The 24,395-nt window shown below is 38.7% G+C and overlaps 1 protein-coding gene across 1 annotated transcript; it reads right to left on the bottom strand.

Annotated features, from left to right (window-relative positions):
- Positions 1–10,251: 10,251 nt before the first annotated feature.
- LOC146468016 (forkhead box protein E4-like) lies at positions 10,252–15,905 on the bottom strand. The gene has a single exon (XM_085124800.1). It carries the CDS (start codon positions 12,362–12,364, stop codon positions 11,402–11,404), a length of 963 nt encoding a protein of 320 aa, XP_084980926.1. The 5' UTR covers positions 12,365–15,905; the 3' UTR covers positions 10,252–11,401.
- Between the last annotated feature and the right edge of the window lie 8,490 nt (positions 15,906–24,395).

Raw genomic sequence — 24,395 nt, 5'->3', positions numbered from 1 at the left:
ATAAATCGACGATCAAGACAGAGACTCACAGACGTTTCTCGAATATTTATCGTCTTTTGATCGGTATGAAAAATGAATAATCAGTAGTAGTGCAATTAACTAAAGGGAATTACTTTAATATTAATTATGAAATACTTAATCTGCTTTTCTCTTAGCTGCCGACCGACATGCAGAACAAACTCAACTCCATGCACTTAACACTCAGCGACTCTGGAATCAGCATTTTCCTGAAAAAGCTTACAACATTTCACGAACGGGGACTTTAAGGCTCCATAGTTTACAGCAATAAACCAAAAGCGGATTAAATCAGATCTTCTTCTCAGACCTATTGACTATGAGTAGGCTAAGGGTTGGGAGATCCTATTAAACTCTGGAATTTTTTGCACCATGTTGTTGCGTGCATTCAAACTGAATTTCTCCAACCGCAAAATGGTTACAATAAGATTGCGTACGCACAGAGCACCCGCAAGGTAATTCAAGGAGTCCACAGGAAAAAGTATTCACAATCAGTTTTTCCTGCGGTGAGAGTATGTATTAGCAATTAAAAATGCGTTCAGTTATGCTTAAGTACATATCCGATAAAAAGCTCTTTAACCGAGCACGTGCCGGCCGTCCAAATAAACCGCTAATCTTCATTTGAGCTTTCAGTTTGTCTCCACCGCAATCTTCAATTATACCGCCAGTCACGTCCGATGTAAAATCTTCTACAGATAGCATAAGTCGAAAGAAATTCTGATCTCAGAGCTTAATCATTCCGATCACTATTTCTTGATTCTTCTTTTTCGACTTTAAGGCAAGGGTGTGACTCGGAGAAATTCTCATTGCTGAATTCCTACATTGTTCGAAAATGGCCATTTAATCAGTTTAAAGGCTTTTCGTGTAAATCGTCGAGTCAGTCTTTGTGGAGACTGTATATCAGTTCAAATTAATTTACAGATAGGTTGCATATATGCGACGAATGCGAGGTATGCTTGTCGTTCTAGGTTACGAAGAGCCAGTCATGCCTAAACTAAATGCTTGGGGACAATTACATACCACACGCAATCGGCGTTGAAGATTTACCGTCGTAAAACGAGTTATCTTCAACCAGTTCACAGCCGAGTATCTTTTGACAAAATTAAAACCCGTAATTTGTGAGTTAAGCACAAGTCAGGCTAAAATGTGAAAAGCATCCCAGAGAAAGAGACCTACACAGTACTGCTGACAAATAGCTTATATTTTAATGGTCGTAATTTTAAAATTTCATTCCCAGATATATTATTAGCAGTACAGACAAAGGAAAGTAAGACTCATCAGCTTTAGAGCTACCTACACAGACTCAAAAATTTGAACCAATTTCAGCAAGTACAGCATCAAACAAAGCAACGAAGGGTACCACAGAGAAGTACTGTTCAGTAGTTTTTGTTTGAATGAGGTAGCACTTTAGGATTTAATTATAGCCCACAAGCCATAGTAAGCAACACCACCGCGGAACTACTACTCATTTGAATTGTCAATCGTATACTATAGGGTTTTCTCCATAGACAACTGAAGTTAAAACGATCTTGTAAAGTGCAGCACACACAGGAAATTACGTCGCAATAGCTTTAACTGTTTAGAATGCTGACACTTTCAATGAAGTGTCGTATACATGAACCTAGTTAAATGGCCTAGCTCCCAAGAATCTCCTATCCATCAGTGGTAGAGTGTCCGAACTAGTAATCAGAAGGTCATAGGTTAGACTCCTGTTGGCAGAATTTGGATTTTCTTTTTCCAAGCATACCTATGTCGGCACTGAGTGAAAAATTCATCTATCGGCATTTATTCACCAGGCTTAAAACATAAAATCATGATTTTTTTCACACATACCAGGATGTTTCTCACATGAACCGACTTTAATGGTTTTAGCTCCCACGAGTCTCCCATCAGTGGTAGAGCATTCGAACTAGAAATTTGAAGTTCATAGCTTCGACTCCTGCTGGTTGAACTCGAGTATGCCTGAGCCAGTGACTGGAAAATTTATTTATTCACCAGGTTTAAAACATAACATCACATTTTCTTTCAGGTGCAATTTCGTTAGAACTACCTCGCACAGCAACAGTAGCACACTTAAAGGGGAAGTATCACGAAAATTTGCTGTCATTTCAAAACCCAAAAATGTTTGACTGTCAGCAGAAACAACGAAATAATTGTCAAGTTTGTTAAAAATTATCACCCCAGTGCAATAAAACTGTCGATTAGTGCCTCTGGCCAGAGAAAGAGTAGGCCGGTTTGGATTGAAACTTGAAAAATATTAGGCTAATGCCGTTTTTCAAGTTCTCACATTTTTCAGTGTTTCCAAAATTCGCTAGAACAGATCACGAGTTGTTTCTTTCAAGAATTGATTGATTTCGTTTTTCTCGTCATTCTAGAATTATTTGGAAGGTGATTGAAGGTCTTGTTTCATCATTTTTAACAAAACATATCAACCCCATGATACTTCCCCTTTAAGTACTTAATAGCAGATTTATCTTCAGGGCCTCATCCAAGGCCGGAAGCTCAAAATTATAAAAAAAAAATAGTAGATATCGGAGTGAATATACGCGGTGTTCGTAAAATTAAACTGAGAAGCGATTGTTTTGTTCTTAAAAGACGGTTTAAAATATATCACTCAGAGATCAGGGAGCTCCATTGAATGTACCGGCAAGTACTTTGCTACAAAGCCATCAGTGCCAAAAGTTAGTTCGAGTTATCGATGATACCGAAAGTGTTGTAATTCCTTCTATTTTTACGTAAGCGGTAGTTTTCACAAATCGCTAAGGTCGCAAAAACTACCGGTATCTGTGGAGTTTACAATGTAAACCGACAACTCGTTGGAAATGGATTAACCACAGCTGACGTATGTACGCAACGTACGTTTTCGTACGCCTTCCGTTTCATGTAAACCAGCACGAATTATACACAGTATGTTTGCGTCATGTATACTACTGCGAAACATATAATACAGAAGGTAATCAGATGATCCAAGTCAATTTCCCGTGGGCTTTAGCATTAACAAAAGCGTTTCATTTGTTTTCAATAAAAAAATAAAATTACCTAGGAAAATATGCAAAATGGTGTTTGATTTTCTTTGAACTGCATCTTTCACTGGCTCTTGTTCCTCTGGCAGCCTTCATCGTGTGACTGTTTACCAATGCAAGGAAACTTTCATGAAAAAGTGCACACTTCTTCTAACAGGGTAAATGCAGTTTTGTTTGCCGGTATTTTCTTCCTATCTATCTTTCTGTCTGTCTCTCTTTTCTCCCTTTATCGTTTTACCTGGAAATAAACAAATTCAATAAGAACGGCTAGAACCTTTTGGTCAAAATCGTCTTCTTCAAGACTCATCTGAGCTTGCGGTTTACAACGGTGATGTTGTCTAGCAACCGGTGGCAAGGTGATTCGTCCGGCAATTTTAAAAGTACTAGTATCAGCTGTCAGTAGTATCATTTCTGAAGGGACAATAAAAAGAAGGAGAAGGTAGCACTCATTCTTCCGACACTGGTTTTATTTCTCGTCTTCGCCGAACTTTTTTATTCCAGTTTAGGGACAAGTGTCAGAGAATTACACAACCGAAATCAAGGCCAACATTTTAGCCCACATATTTTAAGTTCTAGGTTGCCTTAGCAACGTACATGTATCGTGTTCATGTGACAAATCTCAACTACTCAAGCATGCACCGAGCGCTGCTGATAATTGGAGGACGTTCAAGTTTCTCTATGATTCTTTATTTCAAATATAACGGCATTTTGTTCTCAGACGGTTTCATATCCAGTTTGAAAGGCGTATTGTTTGTTCTGCGTACAAAAGAGTCTTATATGACTAACGTTCAACAGTATGTCGGCATGTTGCAAGATTCCTTCTGTGGCGTTAGCAACTGAAACTGTGCCTCGTCTCAGCACAAACAAGCTTTCAGTAATTGTAACAGAGCATTTCATCGAAACTCTGTACTCGACAGAAAGAGCGGTGGGTCTTCTATTTAAGTGCGGTAGGTCCTCTATTTGAGTGCTATTGTTGTGGTTAGACCTACCACGTTTAAAACTAAGAGTAAAGTAAGAATACGGACCTCACATCATGACCAAGTTATACCCCTTCCGCAGGAACGGTTCTATATTAAGATAATTAATAGAGGAAATCCCTTGAAGTAAAAAGTTAGTCAATCCGGCTGAACATTTTAACATTTTGGTATTGATGCCAAGCGAAGTTCATGCCGTTCTTTTTTCCCAGTTGTCAGCTTTCTGGATGCAGTCCAATTCACCGTTCACTTGATAGGCGACGTTTAGCTAATATATTGGGGTTTTAAAGCTTTAACTTTTAAAGCATACATGGCTTGCAAACAGCCCTTTAACGACACCACTACAACGCCATATGCTTCGTGCGAGAAACCTCTTAGCTCTTTAGGAAAGTGGAAAGGCTAAGAACGTAAGTTCCGTAATCAGAAAACAACGAGGAAGTCAAGAGGAAAATTCTGACTGAGGCGGGTTAGGAAAAAGATTTGTGTACAGGCGTTCATTCTACAGAATCTAGCATGATTCGAATGAACTGTGCATCGTTAAAGCATAAAGAAAAACACGGACTCCTATGTTCCCTGGCGTGCGGCCATGTTTATGAAAATGGAGATATAGGGATAATGTTTAAATCGTTTGGCTTTTAATGAAGATTAATTAACTTAGTGTAATTGAAAATATTGGATTAAAATTTACGGAAGTTTTACAGCTCGTATAGAGTTAAGATAGTTTGTGTCCACCGGAAATCTTTCCCTATTATACCTACACTTGATCTATGGTACTGCCTCTGCTTTATCAGCAGCGTATTGACTGAACTGAATTGCTTATAAACTCCTTTTGACTTCAGCGCAGAACACTCCTTTGGAATTATGGGCACCCATTCCCCTTTTCTTGGCTATGACGTTCAAAATGGCGGCGAATATAGATCAGCTCATGAACAATGAACATTTTTACATGTAATTTTCCTCTTTCTCTTCCCTTCACCCCCTCCACTCGCTGTTTTTCTTTTCGCCCTATCCCTGGCTGCTCACTGCCTGTTAGATTGCGGTGACAATTTAAGAAACTGCCGTCTGTGACGGATCTCTATATTTCTCACGGACAAAGCGGGCTATGGATTTCTTTTATATAAAGGACACTGATCAACGAATTCCCGCTTTTACTTACCATTATTTTGGTTCAAACCCAAACATGTAAGGTTAATAAATCGTAACATCTAGCGTGTGGGACATCGCTTTGGAACAGCGGTGCGATCGCGCGACGCAAATGTCGCCTCTCACCCAGATTATGGTTTGTTTGTTTTTTTCTTTTTCTTTTTTTTTTTTTTTTTTCACATTTACCGACATTTATCGAGAATTGATCATGTGTGTAGTCTGCACAGGAGGAAAACTTTCGGAGAAATGAAGATTAGAACCCAATGCAAAGTTGGTTCAATCTGCTCTTCATATGGCTCCGGGCTTAGAAACAGGACTGACCTGCTTTAGAACAGATGAAATGTTCCCAGTACAGGATCTGAAACCCGACGGGAATCGAATCCATGACGTACGTTCTGCACACCGGTCGAAACTCTTTAACGATTGAGCTACTGGAAACTCGTGCCGCTTTGGACATTGCTGATCCTAGCAGTATGCAGGACGCTTAGCCAGCAAATGGTTTCGCTCATCACAAAAATCCCCTGAGTAGCTCAGTATTTTCCGCAGGGTGTGCAGAACTGGTCGTAGTTTGATTCCCGTCGGGGACTGCGCATGGGTTATTGTTTAAATTCATCTTTATGATTTCACTTACAAACCGTGAAAGTTTTTTCTGGCACACGTAAATCTGAAGGGAGCGCTTCGCTTTAAACTGTTCGATGGCGTTTGTTGTATATATGGCTGAACTTTACCTCGTTGCAACACGCGCGCGATCTCATGGCAATCTCTTTTTTATAACAAGCTTGCTATCCGTTAAAAAGCCACAGTTTACCCCCTTGTGAGTTTTTGCCAAGATTGAAACAACATATATAATAGACTAAAAGTGGAAAATACTTATGTTTTCTACTGTCAGTAAGCAGTAGCTGAGCTTTTTATTCATCACACGCGAGTGACTCAAATTTTCATCGGCTTTGAACAAATTTTTGACAAAGTGTGGTGTGTATTGAAAAATTGCTTTCTGTAGAATTCAAAATATGCGAGCGAGAACTTAGTCAGTGGCTTGGGAGACAACAGACGCTCGCTTTTAACCATTTAGCTTAGCCGTGAGTCATGTTCTAATGGTCTGATAAGAAGTTCTGATTTTACCTATAGGTCGTGAGTTTATTTATGAACACATATCTTTGATTTGAACCACCGATAACCCTGAATATCTAACCAAAAAGAAAGCAAAATACACTGTTATCTCATGCAATATCTCGTGATATGATTGAAATAATTATCATATCAGCACGCTTGACACCAATATCGATGTAAGCGTTTCCTTATTGCACGAACTTGTAAAGTTATAGATATTATTTTAATAGTTTCGTCATGAGCCTTTCTTTCAAAATGTCGAGATGAGTTAAAGACGAGATTGAAGGAACATATCTTGGTATTGGAATGAAAATATTTTTAAGCCTAATACCGAACCGGATACTTTTAGCGATGGATTAAAAGCTGCATTTATCCATTGTTTAAGGACCTTTTGACTTCGTCATCTCGTTTGTTTGTAAAAATATTACGCTGTTAATGCAAGGTCGAAATAGGTCAAGGTCTTTTCTCAAATAATTTCGCGATCTCAAGCGAACAAACCTTTGCAATTTTCAAAACCTTAAAGACTGTTCTGTCTTCTCGACTAGTAGTTTAAATCATTATAGTTCATCAATTCTTTAAATATCTGTTAGGATTCGGTGTAGTTCAGTTTTTAAGACAAATCCTGTCTCATCTGCGATAATCATTTACCTTCCAAGGGGTCAAAATTGTGCTTTTGTAAAACAAGCATGCCAAAGCTAGTTTAGTTAAATTTTTAAGAAAACAAAAGCTCAGCTAAGTCTAAAGTGTTGTCTTTCTCAAAAATCGTGTCGCATGTTTTCGTTTCTAGTGCAAACAGCTAAGAAAACAACCGAGGCGTGCTCGTAACTGCGCCAGCAGATGTTTAGTGAAGTTTGCTTTTAGGTAATTTACGAGAAAACTTGTACGCCTCTAGGCTGTCATCAAAATAAACCGACAAAAATGATAAGAAAACAAGATGTTTTTTCGGCAAATTGGTAACAGAATATAACAATATAAACCATTAAGAAAGTCCAGCCAGAGCAATGTGTTTACTTTAACTCACAGAGATTTTTTTTTGACCCCTGCAAAGCTTCGACATATATTTTAAGGCACTGATCATGAATTTCTTTGTTTCGGACAGCTGAAAGATCCGTTCATAATAGAGAGCCAATTTTAGAACTTGACATTGAATTTTGCGGTTATGGAAATATTGTTAACGAACGAAGTTAATGAAGAAAAAGTACTTCTTTTCTGTCCCCGCCTAAAACCAAAACCGCTTCATGTGGCTATAGCTATAAGTTTTAATTTCAGATATCTTTGACCACTGACAAGCCCGCCTGACATTGCAGCTGGTGAAGCTTACAACAAACGACCCATAGAAAAAATATTATTAATAACTATTTGAATCGATTTATATCCATGAAGTGAAAACCCAGGGGTTCATTGGATGTGCTTCTTACGTTTGGCTGAACGGCTGAAAGGAATGAAACCTATCAGCTAATTCTTCGTTATATAGTACTGTCTGTCAGGATTTTATATTTTGTAAGCAAAGGAAAATGGAGTTTGGTCTCGGTTGTCCAGTTTCGATCAAAGAGAGTAAAAGTTCTTCATTTCTAACGGCTCATTCATGTTGCAGGACTAAACAATCGGAGCTAATCGGATGCGCGCTCATTGCCGTCAGACGCAGGAGTAGAGAACTAATTCCGTAGCTTTCCTATCATTATAACAAGTTCAATTAACTAAAACCTCCAGCAATTGTATGCAAAACATGAAGAACACGTTTCCTCCTGGCTTTTGAGTGACTGACAAGACTTTGTAAAAACCGCAAAGGAAGAGAATACAGCTGGAAAATAGAAGTTACTAATTTGAGAGAGCTATCGACTGAAGAAAGCTTTTAGTTATAATTATACGCCAAAAATACACGTATTATTCGAGTTTATTTTTGTCCGCCGAAGCCAAAGCATTTTTTTTTAGTTTACACTGAAGATTTTGCACTATAAGCATGAAGCTCATTAAGGCCCACTTTTTATTGCCATGATCCCTTCCGTGGTTTATAGCAAAACAAAACTGTGTCCGTGTTAGATTTCCAAAACACTCCCGATACAAACTTAGGTACTGTATTTAGCACTTACTTTACGATCTCGACTGAATTGAAGAAGGGAAAGCTATTTTTGCCGATGAATCACTCCTTCAAGTATTTCCGCCTCGTTTATCGCGGTACTCGTTTTTGACGCACTTTGTAAGCGGAAAATAATCTCAGATACGTAATAGTGGTTTCTAAATATAATTTTCTTCAACTAAACACAAGCAAAGTTAATCCAGCCGCTCTCATCCCAAATGGTGTGAAGTCCGACATTCCGGTGAAGGGATATAGCTTTTTAACGTCGTGTTAAAAATATTGCCCGCAGATTACATACATTCACCCATCATGAATGGATTTAACATGCATTAGGGAAGCATGTGGTTGAAAAAAGATTTGTTTTTCTCTTTTAAACTGATAATAAGCTGGTTTAATTTGGAACTAAACTGTTTTTAGAATTCATCATTGATATATTTTGGTTCTGTTGATACCATGCCACTTGTAAGTTTCCGATTGTGTTCAGTTAATTGGAAAATTTCAAATCAAATGTCTTATCTTTTTGCCTTAATACTATTGACTTATTATAAGCATTCTTTCTACAACCTGGTGCCGACTTGGTTTAAAACCAGTTAACTCTTAAACGTTTTAAAACAACTGACAAAAACTGAGCAAATATAACATGCACAAGCGACTAAAGATGCGTCCATCTACTTGACACAAATTCGGTGACGAAAGCCAGTTTCATATCCCTAACATCGACACAAAAGCAGCTATTAGGTATTGCCTCAGACGAATGATCTAGACTTTTAAAAATTTCTCTAAGAAGGTATAATTCTAAGTTAAAGCAATGCGGATAATTCTATAAATGCACGATTCAATGCAGAGAAAGCATGTACCTTTCAATGTTTGATCGTGAGGGCGTGCTGCATTGAGAGGGTTTTCTTTCCATCGTTGTTGTTTCAGACGCGTAAGCCGATTTATTGATTTATTTCTGAAGCTAAGGTTGTTTCTTCGTGACTTATCATCGGGCATCTAGCTAAAAATTCACGTGACCAAAGTGATACTTTGTGATAAATCGCGTTTCATGGTAATATTCTTAATTCCACACAATCAAATTATCAAATACCGGTGTGTGTAAAGGGGGCTTTTCATTTCTCTGTTACGAAGCGAAAGGGAGAAAAAGGCGGCGATTTTAGGCATTCTTTATTCTTTCTGTGTGTAAGAATGCCGGCTGAACAAAATAATACCAGTGCACTCCCCGTACACACCTAGAACAACCACAGAAAAAAAATGGGAAATTTAAGCAGATTAGCAGGCAATGAATAAAAATTATTAAAGCTTTAAAAAGATTAAAACTGAGAGCGTTATCAACAAAGAGAAAGCAGAATTAAAAGCATCATTTTTCTAATGCCCTTAGAAAGAATTTCCTAACTTGTAGTGTTTAAACAATAGCTTTCCGCTGAAAAATGTTTCCAGAAGCTGCGTTATTCATCCGCCATTTTTCGGGAGAGCTAATCGAGGGGTCGATAATCGTCGGCAAAATGTATTTCTGGCGGAGTGTTGTCCGGTGAGGGGAAATCTCCTGCCCTTATCTTTCCCAAACATCTGAGAATTAAAAACGGGGATAAACGCACCTAGCTTGTCGAGCTCTGGATTTGCAAAGCACTGATTGACCTGGCTAAAATTGGGAACTGATTGTAATACGCAATGAAAACAAATTCCTGCCAGGAATATTACACTCTTCAGGTGTTCGGGTGCAATTTTCTTTTCACTAAGGAATGTTGCTCACAGAGACGTAAAAAAATACTGCAAGGGATCGTTGTTTCACTTCCTGTGAACACCCTTCCGTTACAATCAGCACCGATAAACGTCTTGATTGGCATCATACTGGTACTAACAACAAGTAACGTATAATTCTAAATATAGCTTCCAAGATGTACACAGTAAGTTTCTTCAAAGTATAAAGTTTATTCGCCTATTTGATTTACACCTGCGCCATCTCTAATGATTCTTCAAGGCGAGCTGCCCTAGTCACAAGTCTTGAACAATGACTAGTTTTGGATCCCGGCTCGACTGAATCAACTAACCACGATGTTATTTCAAGCTATTGTAGTAACAGGGAGGATAGTCCCAAACGTCATAAAAATTCCTGAGGTTAACTATTGTTGTGTTTCGTCCACGTAAGACTGCGGTCATTAAACAAAATCTTGTACAAACTGCTATGTCCCATACTTCCTATGCCGTTTCCTGCTCACCCAAATTAAATTTTTCTCTCGTAAAATTGTAGCTAGTTCTACTTGTATACATGAATCAGTTTGTAATTGTAGCAATTAGAAGTGCATATTGTCGATTCTGTAAAGTAGGCCATGTCCGTCTTTCGAGTGACGGAATAATCTTTAATAAACATTAACGTAGGACATTGAAAACATGAAAACGAAAATATTATCCGGGGAAATTTAAAGCGCTTGACCTGTAACATAACTACCAAGATTCCGTGAGTTTTGTAAAGGGAATCAAAGCATGGAAAACAGAGCAAAAATTCGCAGAAACAACATCGATTGAAATCGTGCTAATGTCACCTCTAATACTCTGTTTGCTTTTCACGACTCGAGCAAAATGATTACTTTTCTAATCAATATAAGTCTATCAAATGCCAGTTTGGAAAAACATTTAGTCAAATGCGTAAGCCCAGTTGTGTAATTATCCTTGTTAATCGTACAAGCACTGGAGATATTTCGTCTAAATCGATCCGTGATGAGAAAAATACCTGCTACAACAGAGCTAATTATTTTAACACCTAACTTAATTGCTTCTCTTCGACTGTATTTCTCTGCAGACTCTCCAGTTCTGTAAGGTTGCGCCGATATATACTTTATAGAACCCGCCATGAAAGAGTTATTTTGGAATGATTAAATAAATGTTTTCAGACAGTTTGTTCTGGTCAACGGGATAACTAGCAAATATTGCTAACGTTCTACTGAAGTATTCAGTTGTAATCGGCTGCTGAAAGGCCTTCGCAGTAAAGCGCTTCGAGTCTTTTCTTTCGCTGGATGTTCAAAGCCTCTGCCGGCTTGTAAAATGAAGTTTACTCTTCCAGCTCATCCGTATCTCGTTCTCTTGCTGGAAGGCTCGCAAACGCTCGCTTCATCAGAGGAACTGTCTAATGTCCTTTCGCCAGGTTCAATCAGTTCTTTAATCATGAAACCGCAGCGTCGACCCTTCGAGGCCTGTGGAACAGGTTGAAAAGCACCAACATGCACATGTGGGATTTCGAAAGATCCGTACCGTGCGGTGGGACGGATGACAAACTGAGTGTTGATTCTCTGCGGAATTGTGCTAAACTGTGGAGGAACTTGCAAGCTCCGAATATGCTGGTTCAGTCCTTCGACGAACAAACTAAAATGATGGTTCGAGTTGACCTTACGCACGAAAGCAGGCTCGTTAGGCTTCTGTGGAGGGCGACATTTAAATCTCTTGGCTCGACGCAGAAAGCTCCCACTTCCAAACATGTCGCCGGACGCTGGGTGCATAGTCCAGTAGTTTCCTTTGCCCGGTTTGCCGAAGTAGCTGCGAGGAACCTTGATGAAACAGTCGTTTAGGGAGAGATTGTGACGAATGGAATTCTGCCATTTCTGCTGATTTTTGCGAAAATATGGGAAGCGCATCATAATATACTCGTAGATTTCGTTCAGTGTTCTCATGCGGTACGGAGAGCTGTCGATCGCCATTGCAATCAGTGCAATATACGAAAATGGCGGCTTGACTTCCTCGGAAAGGTAAGGCTTGCTTCTCGACTGCATACTGGATGCTTTGCTGATTGTAATGTGGTGTCGCTCAGACTTGGGGCCATTTATATCGGCGGCGAAGAGCGTGGATTGGATGGCCGTCTGAGGAAGGTTTCCTGTATGGTATACCAGTGGAATATCAGAAGTTATTTCCTCGTCTCCGCTCATTGGAAGCAGCATCGTGTCAGCACTTGACGAGCTTCCTGTGACTGTTCCTGAGCGTCCTTCAACACTCTCCGTTCCGACGACTACAGCGTTTCTTCCGTGCTGATCCATGGTAAGCCAAAACTCAACTGATGGCTACGATTTTGTGTCTTGCGTTATTCTCTGTGTCTTAAGCTGCTTTGAGACGCGCGAGCCACTTGGAGATTTGTTGCCCTTTGCGGATTGTTCACTCTTGCTAGCTAACGCTATGCTCGGTGCACCAAATGAACAGGAATGAAGTTCTCCAGCCTAAAAGCTCCTAAACTCCTTTATTTTGCGCCTGCAAGTCTAAAGACCACCCACAAGCTAAATGAAGTCAGTGTCTTCACAGCGAACGTTTTGTGGCGTGAAATCTTGTAGGCTGTCTCTTAGAAAAACCAGAACTCCTCAGAATCATGTAATGTGGTTGTGAGGGGTGTGCAATTACTTGTCAACTCCTCACATTTATATCTCTCTCCTCATCGTCTTCGCTGCCGGTCACCTTTGATTTTGCGGCGTGCTAGAGGTATGTCTTCGGCATCTGGCGTGAATTAAGACTATCTGTCAACTCAACGTAAATTCCAGCTTTCTGCGCATTCCTTAAAAAAACAAGACTTCTCAAGTTGTTTAGGGTTGTTTTTCGCTTTGTTATTTTAACTAATTTTATAACGTGCTCGTCCACGGTGCTCTGTTACGGTGGTTGTGCGTTGAATGCGACTGTTGTGCCTCGAAAATCGGCGAGGATGACGAATAATGCGTAATTCCCCACGTTAATTTCTATTTTAATCCACAGAAAGACGTAGTTCAGGAAATGCACGCAGCCTTTAGCAAAGTAAACAACTGATTAGATCTAAAAACAAATTAGCAATTAAGCGGCCGATTAAAACCTAGCGAGACTCGATAACAGATCAGCTATCGCAACTTCGTATTAAATGGATTAAGCGATTCTTTTTAGCTTTGCAGATTCCTTCTCAGAAGGCTCTTTGCCAAGCGCCATTGTCCCATAAAACGCTTTTGTATTCGCGGCTGGGTTTAAGTCAACAAAAACCAGTTAGTGCCTCGAGTGGTGTTTGTACATGTTTTCATGTACCGTGTTTATTTGAATTAATGAGGGTAACGTGAGCCGTTTATAGAGTAAAGCGTACCGGTCTGGCGCGTGCTCTTGACAGCCGCTAAGGAAATGGCCGAATACTTTCGCAGAAAGGCGTGGGGTTTGAAAACAAGTTTGCTTAAAATAATCTGGGCATTTCCATACCAATTTTAGTGTATTGTTTTCGGGTGTTTTTGCGGCAGGTTTGTGTTTATAAATGGCTTTTAATGTATTTTCTCTGTATCCCGTTCATTGTGCACCAGCCTGTCCCCCGGAATGCGCTGTCTAAATAAAATGCAATGTGGTTTTGCCATAAAATAATTCCAGCTTGTTCTAAAATCAGCAAATTAAAAGAGGCACGAGCTTAAGAACTAAACAAAAATGGACACCTTTAACTTCAGCTTTATCGTGGTACAGATCTAAATTGAGTTTTGATGGCTCGATGAAATTCTTCACTGCTGAAAAAATATACGTCAAAGCCCATAAAATATTTTATTGATAGTACACTGTCCACTGTATGATTCCTCTTGAAGTTTGCTTAAATAAACACTCTCCCTGCCAGGCATTATCGCGACACACTGACGCACGAGAGAAATCATCTTAACACGCGCGATTCCTTGCAGTACAGTAATGACTTTACCGCATGCGATCAGATGTTACATATTTTGACTTCCTGACGACAAAATTCCAGTATGTTTTCTTCCTGAAAAAGGACGCCTCTTTTGTTTCGAGCAGTTCCGGCAAATGCAGTGTTTTCCTGCAAATGTTTTTTCTTGTAATCGAGCCTGTCTGACAAGTTAACTTGTGAAATTGGCCCTGAAAACCCTTTCGTCAAGAATCGTAACGCCTGCTCTCAACTAATTGGATCCACGCCTTACCTCGTGGTACCACGCGCGAGCGCGCGACATCGTGGATCTTCCTCGCAGCTTGCTAAGGTGACCGTGCCGGTCTCTTTCAACGAGTATACCTCAATTTTCCTTTATTTTGCCGACATATCCCAAATGTGGTAAATTGCTCTGAAGTGGTGTAATCGACACGAGAACTGTTTGAACGATTTGTTGTTAAATGGTAACCAAAAAACCATCAATCCTGGGAGGCAAAGGAATTGTGTGGGTAGAAAGGGAAATCTTTGTTGTTACACCCTTGGTAAAAATCTAGCTTTAAAGAGTAAAGCCAAGAGATCATCCTGATCCATTTGAGTGATTACTTCGAAGAGTGAGCAAAAAACGAAGAGATTCGTTAGCTTTGCGAGATTTTTTCACTCGGTACGTGACCTGCTCGGTAAAGTTAGAACTTGTGGTTTAGACAATGCAAGCGGCGAGGACAAAATGGAAAGGTAACTCATTGAAATATCTGTTGCACTTTTAACACGCGCTTACTTTAATCGCTTGTTAGCGGATATAGCCAAGTTAAGCTGAATTTGCTTTTGATTGTATTTAGACAGTGATATCCCAGCTTTTAGAGATTTGCCGCTACCGTTATCAGTTTGCGCAAAATGTAGCGCTTTCCGCGTCAAACTTCAGAGCAAGAATGTGACGAGAAATTCCAAAATTAAGAGGATACAGCCTGTGCGATGTCTCGTACTGATTAGTATACCTCATTTAATCAGCTTTGACTTAATTCTGATCAATTTGGTGCCTCGAAGTCGCCAATTGTCGTATTATTCGGAAAAGCTTTCGGAACCGTCGTGTTAAATTCCATTTTCAGTGACAGAATACAAATTAATTAACGAAGATCGACTCCGCGTGAAAACAATTCAGCTACCGAAAATCCCTTAATTTGTGCATGATACTCTAAATCTAGCTGGTCGCCTTATTTTAAACTAGGGTCAACTCAGATAACGAAAACAAATTTGATTAACTGGGTTTTCTGGTGTCATCAAGTTCGGCAAGTCCTGGGATTTAAGAAGATTGATAAAGAAAACGGTCTCATACTGAATCGATGAATGCATCACTGTGTCAAAACTGAAAGCTTTCGCCCGGCCGGGTCCAAGTTCACAAAACTGGTGTGTTACTCGACTTATGTATTTTGTTTGGTTGTATACTTGAATAGCTACTGTAACTACAGTCATTCGTACACAATCAGAAAATCATGAATCAAAGAGCTGACTGTGGGGAAATTCCATAACTCAAAATTCAGAACGAAATTCTCTTCCGAGGTCACTGTTCAAAGTGGATTCTGTGAATAAGGCGGAAAGACTGAAATGAAAGCAAATAGGTTATCTGTGTTAGTCAGTTATATTATGATGCTTTACAAGGTGGTTCTTGAAACTTCTGAGTCAGTGAACAAAATCTTATAGAGTAATCATTTAAATGAAAGCTTTCCTGCGATATTTCAGTTTGTTGTACAAGGTTTCTTAATTTGTCAATCTGAAGACAAGCACTAAATTGAAAGTTACTATGCACTAAAATAAAAGTTACTGTAGTCTGTGAATGAAATTCTAATATCCTCTGTTGTTGCAAATGAAAGCTATAGATTATTACAAAAGCAGTAACTTTGTTTCTATGCTGCCATTTATTACTGAACTGCGTTGTAAAAGTTGGCTTTCACTTTCCTACCAGTAAATATGATAAACTCAATCCTTGAGTATATAATTCCACTTTTACTAAAAATTTTAAGAAGTACTTTACTATGCTGCTTAATGCCCTTTTCAAAAAGTTTCATATTAAATGTATCAACTATTTTTCGTATTTAGTTTTAAGAGGGAAAGCTGGGAAAGCGGCAACAAAGTTTTTATTCATGATAGTCGTGTTTTTGACAACAATCCCCTTGAAGGAAGACAGCTTAGAGTTTCCGGACAACTTCTGAAATTTGGACAACCTGTTCCATGTACGGTATTCACATAAAAGCAAAAGGGAGGAAGGCTACTTGGTCGGGCTCGCTTTCTTCCTGTAATCCTTTTTTCCTATTTCTCCTCTCAATCATTTTCTTTCCTTGTGCACCATCATTCTGCATGTTTTTCCCCACAAATGGATCTTTTGGAACTGGCTAAATGACAATATGGGGGCATTGAAAATCGGAGTGAACGTTTTTGACGTGTGCTTTGAAAATTTATAAATCACATTTATACTGATCCAGTTTGAGACTGTATGACTTGCTACTGTTTGGTTTTATGTTGACTGAACACGAATATGGTCCAAAGTGTGCAGTTAAATTCACAACAGGTTTTATATATGAAGCTTTCGGAGCCGGGTTCGTGTGCATCTTTGCTAACTTTAAAACAGCTATCCATGTATTGCACGAAGAATTAGACCTTATTGGACAACGAGCTAAAAGATATACCGCTGTTTTTATGTCAATAAGGATTTCAACTCTTTTTTGGTAAGACCCACGCGCACTAGGGGAGTAATGTTTGTACTGAATTGAACAAAGGAAAAAATGTAGCATTAACACTCAATGTTGTCTCTTCATTTTATTTTGATTTTCATATTCAACAGCACATCGACTCGGCTACAAAGACAAATGAACTAGCATATACGAATTGAAATGTAGAGCAATTTAAGCCATAACGTTGGATAAAATTTTGTTACCGATCTAAGCTTTTCTAATGTATATTAGTGATCATCAGATATGAAATTGAAATTGAATATGCAGTAGTTACTACATTTTTCAATCCGACTTTAAACTCCTGCCAATTATATCAGGAACACATTACAATCTTATTCGACCACAAATCTTGTAAAACTACATTCTTACTTATCTGTGGTAGTGATAATTATATTATGCTTTGCAAGATGGTTCTTGAAACTTCTGAGTTAGTGGCTAAAATCAAATGAAAGCTGTACTTTCCTGTAATATTTTTGTTGTACAAGGTTTCACTAAAATAAAAGCTACTATAGTCTATCAGTGAATAGAATTCTAAGCTCTCTCTTGTTGCAAATGAAAGAGACAGATTATTACAAAGCAGTAGCTTTGTTCCTATGCTGCTGTTTGTTAAGTGTGCTGTAAAAGTTGGTTTACACTTTCCAGCTTGATATTGAATCTCCACAGCAGGTACTACACTTACAATCCGACTTTAAGATCCTGCCAATTATAGCAGGAACACATTACAATCTTACTCGACCACATATCTTGTAAACTGCATATTCGCAATAAAACGTTTGTTAAATGATGTAATGTCGGTGGTATTTTACTTGGCTGACGAAAAGAGAAACTGGTCAAGATTGTCCCATCAATGTTAATCTGTTGGCACTGTTCACGATCTGAAACATTGTGACGAGACTTTCCTATTGGAGTCTGAGACCTGAGTCGTGGAACAAAGCAACTGAGTCGTGTTACAGCAAAACATTGCTGTTTCACAGCGTTCCAAGGCTGGCGTTTTAAAATACCATCACCACTCTCTGTTATGGATGAGAAAGTTCAGTTTAATTTGTTGGACATCACTACATGTACCCAAGCTGGCTTGGGTCTACCAGAAGCCGAGAGAAGCAATAGACTAGCAGAAATACAGCTGGCAGCTTAAGGTCAATTCAATGTTGTCCATTAAAAAAGATTTCAGTTGCATCACTTACACACCTCTTATTGACAATAAGTCGGTTTAGTCGCATTCCCTCAAGCACTCACACCTTTCCAAAGTTAGTACCTAATCCAGTAACATCAATTCCCCTGATCAGAATTAATTTTGTCGATCGTACGTAGTCGATTCTCTGGTATGGTGAAGTTTTAGGAACGCTACTTCAGTGTCTCTCAGTCCAACTGACCTTAAGCGTCTGGGATATATAAAACGTCTGTGAGTCTATATATTCATAAAGTCTAGGTACGTGAGCAGTCATTTGACCACAACAATAGATTTCTGACAATCTTAACCGAAAAGGTTTCGATTTTCGAGACAGTATACCCCCTCGAAGAACCTTTGCTTAGTGATAAAAAAGACTGATTCGAGACCTCTTTAAGAGATTGTGGTTTTTCCTACAATGAACTGTCGCCGTGAATGCGTCATTAAGCTGAAATAAAGATGCTGTCACCTTTGTGCTTAACCAGAACAGCTGAAACAAAATTTTATTTCACTCTTCAGCGGTGACGAGAGCTGTGACAGCGATAAAATGGCAAAACCAAGAAGTTATCTATGTATCTTGTTAGAACTAAAAGGTATAAAAAGGCAATTTCTTGGGAATATATCTCACTAAGGGGGACATATTAAAATGGAGGGGGAAAGGTGTACAGTCAAGTGTTAGGGCTAAATATACCCAAACTTCGCGTGCGGATGGAGAGCCTGTTGTGACAAGTTAATTACAAAGCAAAAAACGGTTACGGATCCGGCTCAAACTCATACAGACGTCTAGGTTACTTCGTTACTTTAATCAGGAAAGTCCAATACAAAAGTATTCGGGAAATCTAAAAAAAATAATTAGTTTTCAATTCCTCACACTGACCTTTATGCACTGTATGATCACCAAATTTCGTCGCCAGAAACGAAGCCAAAAATCTGCGAGAACTGTTAAGAGTCAAAACCTGAATTTGCCCGGGGTTAAAGTAGAAATATCACCAAGAATTGGTGCGGAGTGGGGCTATCAACGCTGAAGAACCTCAGAGGGGGTCGGCCGCTTTAAATAGTTTGCCCCGAAAATTTAAAGTGTGAATTAGCTACAGTTCAATACATGCCTACAGCTTCGACTGCTTCGGGGGGAGAAAATTCTTGCTCAACCGGTAAGGAACTCTAGCTTTAACCCGAAACTCCGAAGGCTTCATCGTGATTATTTGGTGATGGTTCGCAAATGTAATCGTAATGTTGTCGTTTAGTCAAGAAAGGGAATGACTGAACGATTTTGTCACGGCTAACAGCACCTGAAATGTAGGATTTGGCCAACAAATTATAGCTTGGAGATTTCATAGCAATAATACTTGTTTCATACAGTAAGATTCTCGAAAGAATCAACGTGAACTACAAGTTTACCATAACACGAGAGAAAACTGAATTGTGCGCTCCAAACACCTTTAAATGGTCTTTATTTCTTAAAAGATTAAATTTCCGCTCTCCGGAGTTTTGTTTTGATTTCAGGTCATAAGTTGTTAGCAAGGATAGAAAAATTATGAACGCGTGCGACCAGCGAGTCTTCGTATAGTGCATTCCGAAATAGTGAGCATTCAGTCTACCAAAAGTTTCAACCGACAGTTAGCTAAAATTACTTTCTTTCACCATCGAGAATATAGATATATGGCAAGTTACTCTAAAGTGCTGAAGTCAGTTTAAGTAGACGGTGATCAGATTTAAAGCTGTAACAAATTAATTTGCCGATTTCCAGCTCTATCAAGTTAAATATACGACAAAATTTATTAATACTATCTGTATCATGAGTCTCGACAAAATTAATTGATTAATTTGCATTCACAACCAGTCGTTGTAGAGCAATAAACCGTATAAAATTTAGTCTTTATATCGTGAGATGAAAGCAAGGAAAGGACGATATTGTCAAAGCCCAACTTGTGGTTTAGAAAAAATGACAAAGACGTGTCAGTGAATTGATATCGTTAGAACAAATCGGCAAATAATTCGCAAGACTCAATTCTTCTGCAAACAATTTGAGCTGAAAGTCATACCTTTGCTCCTTCCAGAGACTTTCGCTTCCGGACAATTTTGAAACAACAAAGAGATTCCGAGATATCGATGAAGAAAATCCGGGAAATGTTTGTTCTATCAGTTAACGTGTGCGAAGATACCGACGGACGAAAAGCGGAAGTATGGCGATTTCATGGAAGTCCTTGATCGGAAGGGAGGAGTTGTTTATTTGTTAAATGAAAAACCTGTCAAGTTTTTAAACTTGAAGGAAGACAAGGAGAGTTGAAAAACGTTTGTTGAATACTTCAGCCTCATGCATTTAGCTTAAAAAGAAAAAGTTTTTAAATTTTTTTTAGAATAGCTATTTTATACAAGTGTTTTCTTTTCGTCTGAAACAACATAAATCAGCCCTTGTTTTTCCGTGCTTTCCTCAAAGGTTAAAACTCCAGGATCAATGTATATTAGGTTTCATTTGAGCCAGTGTGTCAATAACTTGCCAAAGCTACCCACCGTATCTTAAGTAGAGGGGCAAGGGGTGTGTTTACGTTTTACGACATTAAGGCAAATATCATTAAACTGAATTAGATTAGGTTAAATCCCCTGTGTTTGTATTTTACAGTTTTTCGACTGAAAACCTTTGTAAGTAGCACGTTTTTTCAAGATAGGGATTTGATGGACATAAACGAGCCTTGTTAAAGTTCGTTTAACAACTCATTGACAGACATCATGGCTCTGATCAGCGAATTCTGCCTTTTCCTGTTTCGTAATGTGTTTGTAGTTGTTGATAATTGTCAGAAATATTGCATTTCTTTTTGTTGTACGATAGCGATCAAACGATCATTATATGACTGTTTTGATAAACAATTTTGGGTAAAAAATATGACAATTTTTGTGTCGAGTTGTTTAGAGGTTTTTTGTTTTTAATTGTTCTTTTTATTTCTTTTTTGTAGTGAATGTATTCTTCAACACGTCCCAGAGTACTTTGGGCGCTTCCATGTGCCAGAACTGGCCGCCATAGCCCGGTCACTGAGTTTGCAAACGAAATGCACATTGGAAGGATGCCAGATCTTCGTCTTCGGAGGAGAATAGGAGAAATGATCACCAAAATAAAATGTCTTGATCTTTAAACCAATTCTCCCAACTAAAACCTTAAGAAATGTATGAAGAAGAGTGAGAAGAATATACGTTTTGATGCTGGAGCTGAAGGGTTAAAAATGGTGCCTACTATTTTGGAAAGTGTCGCGCCATTTTGAATAGTTTCCCTGTAAAACCAGCTCTTAAAAATTAAGCTCGACATTCACAAACAGTTTTGACGAGAGCACCCTTAAATTCATCACTGATTGAAAAATATTGCTCTCTGAGTCAACTGAATGAAAAACTAAAGGCAACACAGGAGAGTATTTGAAGAGTGCATTTCATCCACAGATTAATATTGAAAAGCTAGAATCACCTTGTACAACATACCCTGAAGACTGCTTATTTTAGGATTGACGTCGACAGACCGAAAACTGCTGGAAATACCGTTTACTGAATGTGCAACCATAGTAAACAACTTCACAGGAAAGTATTGCTAGATAGCTCCCATATGAATGGTCACAGCCGGTTTACGGATAAGATTCCGCATTGGAGAATTGCTACTTTCTCAGTGTGTGTTTGTCCTACCCATGCATAGATGTAACTGCATCTCTGATCCTTAGCGGTGTTCATTATTAGATTTGAAATCCTGAGTTAAATATAAAGTTCAGTTTTAATTTGCCTTTCAGTTCAAATTGGTAAATAAGTAAAATTTTATCGCCACGAAAGACATTAATCTTTGTTCTTGCTGTAAGGGTTGATAACCCATTCCAACTGACTGAAAGCTGGTTCAAGGTGACCTCATGTCAAGCCGGACGCGGGGAAAGCCCGATCATTTAAATTTTATTTCCCACGTATAAAAAGGAAAATACAAAAGTGGAAGAAATTGCGAATTGGAAGCTACGAGTAAAACCAAATTATAATCCGCACTTGTACTCAGGAAACCGGCATTTTGTACAGAATACGTAATAACCCACAGGAAAGTACTGCTCGGCAGCTTTCATTTGAATGGTCACACTTAAACTGTCACTTTAGGATTTTACCCACAGAGGCCCTTGAACGGGCCATAGTAAGCAGCACCACAGGGAAGTACTGCTAAGTAGCTTTCATTTGAATGGTCACACTCTAGGATTTCATCGACTGTTTCAAACATTTACACCAACTTATACCTAACTACAATAAAGCACAAGTATGTAGCTCCCATTGAATATGCAATCGACTTTAGTATCTTATCTACATGTCAAAATTCTGGCAAATGTAATTTTTAAATCACCTTTTACAATCAGGATGATAAACAGACAGGAAAGGACTGCTCAGTAGCATTCATATCATTTATACGATAATATAGTTGTAGGTTTTTCCTGAAAAACATCTTGTACAGTGTAATAAACAGCACAACAGTTAAGCCCTGCTCACTGGGGTTCGGCAGTTTGAATGGTCCAGCTGACATTGACTAAGGGAGTCAAAAGTGAGGACCATCTCGCACCGGCAACATAACATGACATAATAAACAGCATCACAGGAAAGTACTGCTTAGTAGCTTCCACTTGAATGATAACACAGTTAGTATTTCATCTACATTGACAACCATCTTGTACAGGATAATAAACCACAGCATCGTACCTTTCAGTAGAGTTTACGTTAATCTGGAACTTCTTTCCCGGTTTCAAAAGCTAGAATCACACTCCTTGAGCGAAGGATTTCACTCTGGGAGCCGACCGGTGATATACGTTTTAAATTCAAAAGAATAAGATTGAAAACACCGCATAACGCTTTCCTCGTAGCGGAGAATGAGAGAGAAGGTCGTCGTTGCCGGAATTGCCTGAAAAATACCCCACGTAGAGGCGGCTAAAGTAAAGGTCAAAGTTGGCTGAAATCAGTGATAAAATGAAGTCTGTTTAAGACAAGGATTGTATGATGAGAGATGATATTCCAAGAGAGAACATGTATCAATTAAAATCACATGTAAAAAAAGATCATACACGAAAGAAATGAAACACAATAACACGCTATGGTCTCGTTGACTCGGAATAGTGTTCACTTAAAGGTTTCAAGAGGATTTCAAATTAAGTAAAGCTTGAATCCAAAAGTATATTTTAAATGATTTTACCGTGGCCGACGTTTCGATGACGCCGTGTTTTTATTTCAGTTTTAAAAAATCGAGCATACGGCGGACGGTTGAGGGATGAATCTCTTTAGGGAATGGATCTGATGTTGTTTTCAACAAGATAGTTGGGCAATACTTTTCTGCCCGAATTATTTTCGCTGCCAAAAGTGCTGTGTGAATTTTGAGATAAAAGGTTGCAAGACATTTCATTAGTTACTCCGTTGCGCTATGCACATTTTTTCGACTGCAAAAGGTTTGCAGAAATTATTTTTTGTTATGTGCCCAAACACCTTCCTTCCTCTCCCCCCAAAAACAGTATAATAACAAAGTTCATCCCTAATTGATTATGTTTTAAGTCCATGCCTTAACGAGTTGTCCGTTGAGATGCGATGAAGAGCAATCACTTACTTAGGGCCGGACAAAACATACGATATTTAAACAGATGAAGGATGCAGTAATTTGGTTATTTTATTCAGAGACGACTTTTCAATCGTTCGAAATCACCCTAACAAGAAGAGGATGTTTGATCCTATGAAAATTATTCTTTGAGATTAAAGACAAATGTGGTATGCAATATTCCCTTTGTACGAAGTAATATATAACGGCTGTGTAATAAGTATTGATGTCTTGGCTTGAGATAATTGAATGAGTACGCCTGAACTCGACAGACATGAATAAGAAGCGTGTTGAAACACGAGGTTATTTGGGAGGAGCTGGGCGTGACCCAGTCCATATGCGAACTGAATTTAATTAATTACTCCCCAGCAGTGCACAGGCATTGGTGCAATAGCGAGTTTTGGAGGAACTGGTTAGAAATGAGAACAAAAATATACCAGATGTCTAAAAAGTGACATTAAACTTTGGGATAAGTTTGAAGATGGATCCTGCTTTGGGTCCATGATAATCGATACTGATTTTGACGAATGATAAATTCTGTTGAATAAAAATCCTTTTTTTTTTCAGCAACATTACCTTAAAATGTGAGGGTATTTCCGGGAAACAATGAAGGTAACGTGGATTAAAATGTGCAACTCAGGTCCTACCAGTGCTGGAGACGACAACGACTGACAAAGCAAGAAGGAAACCACCTGAGAAAGCAAGCAGCTTGTCAGTAAAAAAAAAAAAGAGTTATATACGAGCTATCAAAACCAATGACTGAACATCCAATAAAATGACCAAATAATGGCATGTTACAAAAACCAAAATCATTTCGACACAGCCGTTTTCTATCCTGAAATAACTTCCCTGTATTTATTTTTCTATCAGCAAAGACTGAAGAAAATCCTTCTTAAGCCCATTACTGTTCCAGACCCGGCTTTCAGCCAAAGGCCGAAAAACCGAACTATATCGTTTTGAA

Source organism: Pavona decussata, unplaced genomic scaffold (assembly GCF_977016875.1).
Source record: "Pavona decussata unplaced genomic scaffold, jaPavDecu1.1 SCAFFOLD_133, whole genome shotgun sequence".
Lineage (NCBI taxonomy): Eukaryota > Metazoa > Cnidaria > Anthozoa > Scleractinia > Agariciidae > Pavona > Pavona decussata.
Note: the sequence above shows the minus strand (reverse complement) of the source record. Positions and strands in the feature narration are given on the sequence as shown.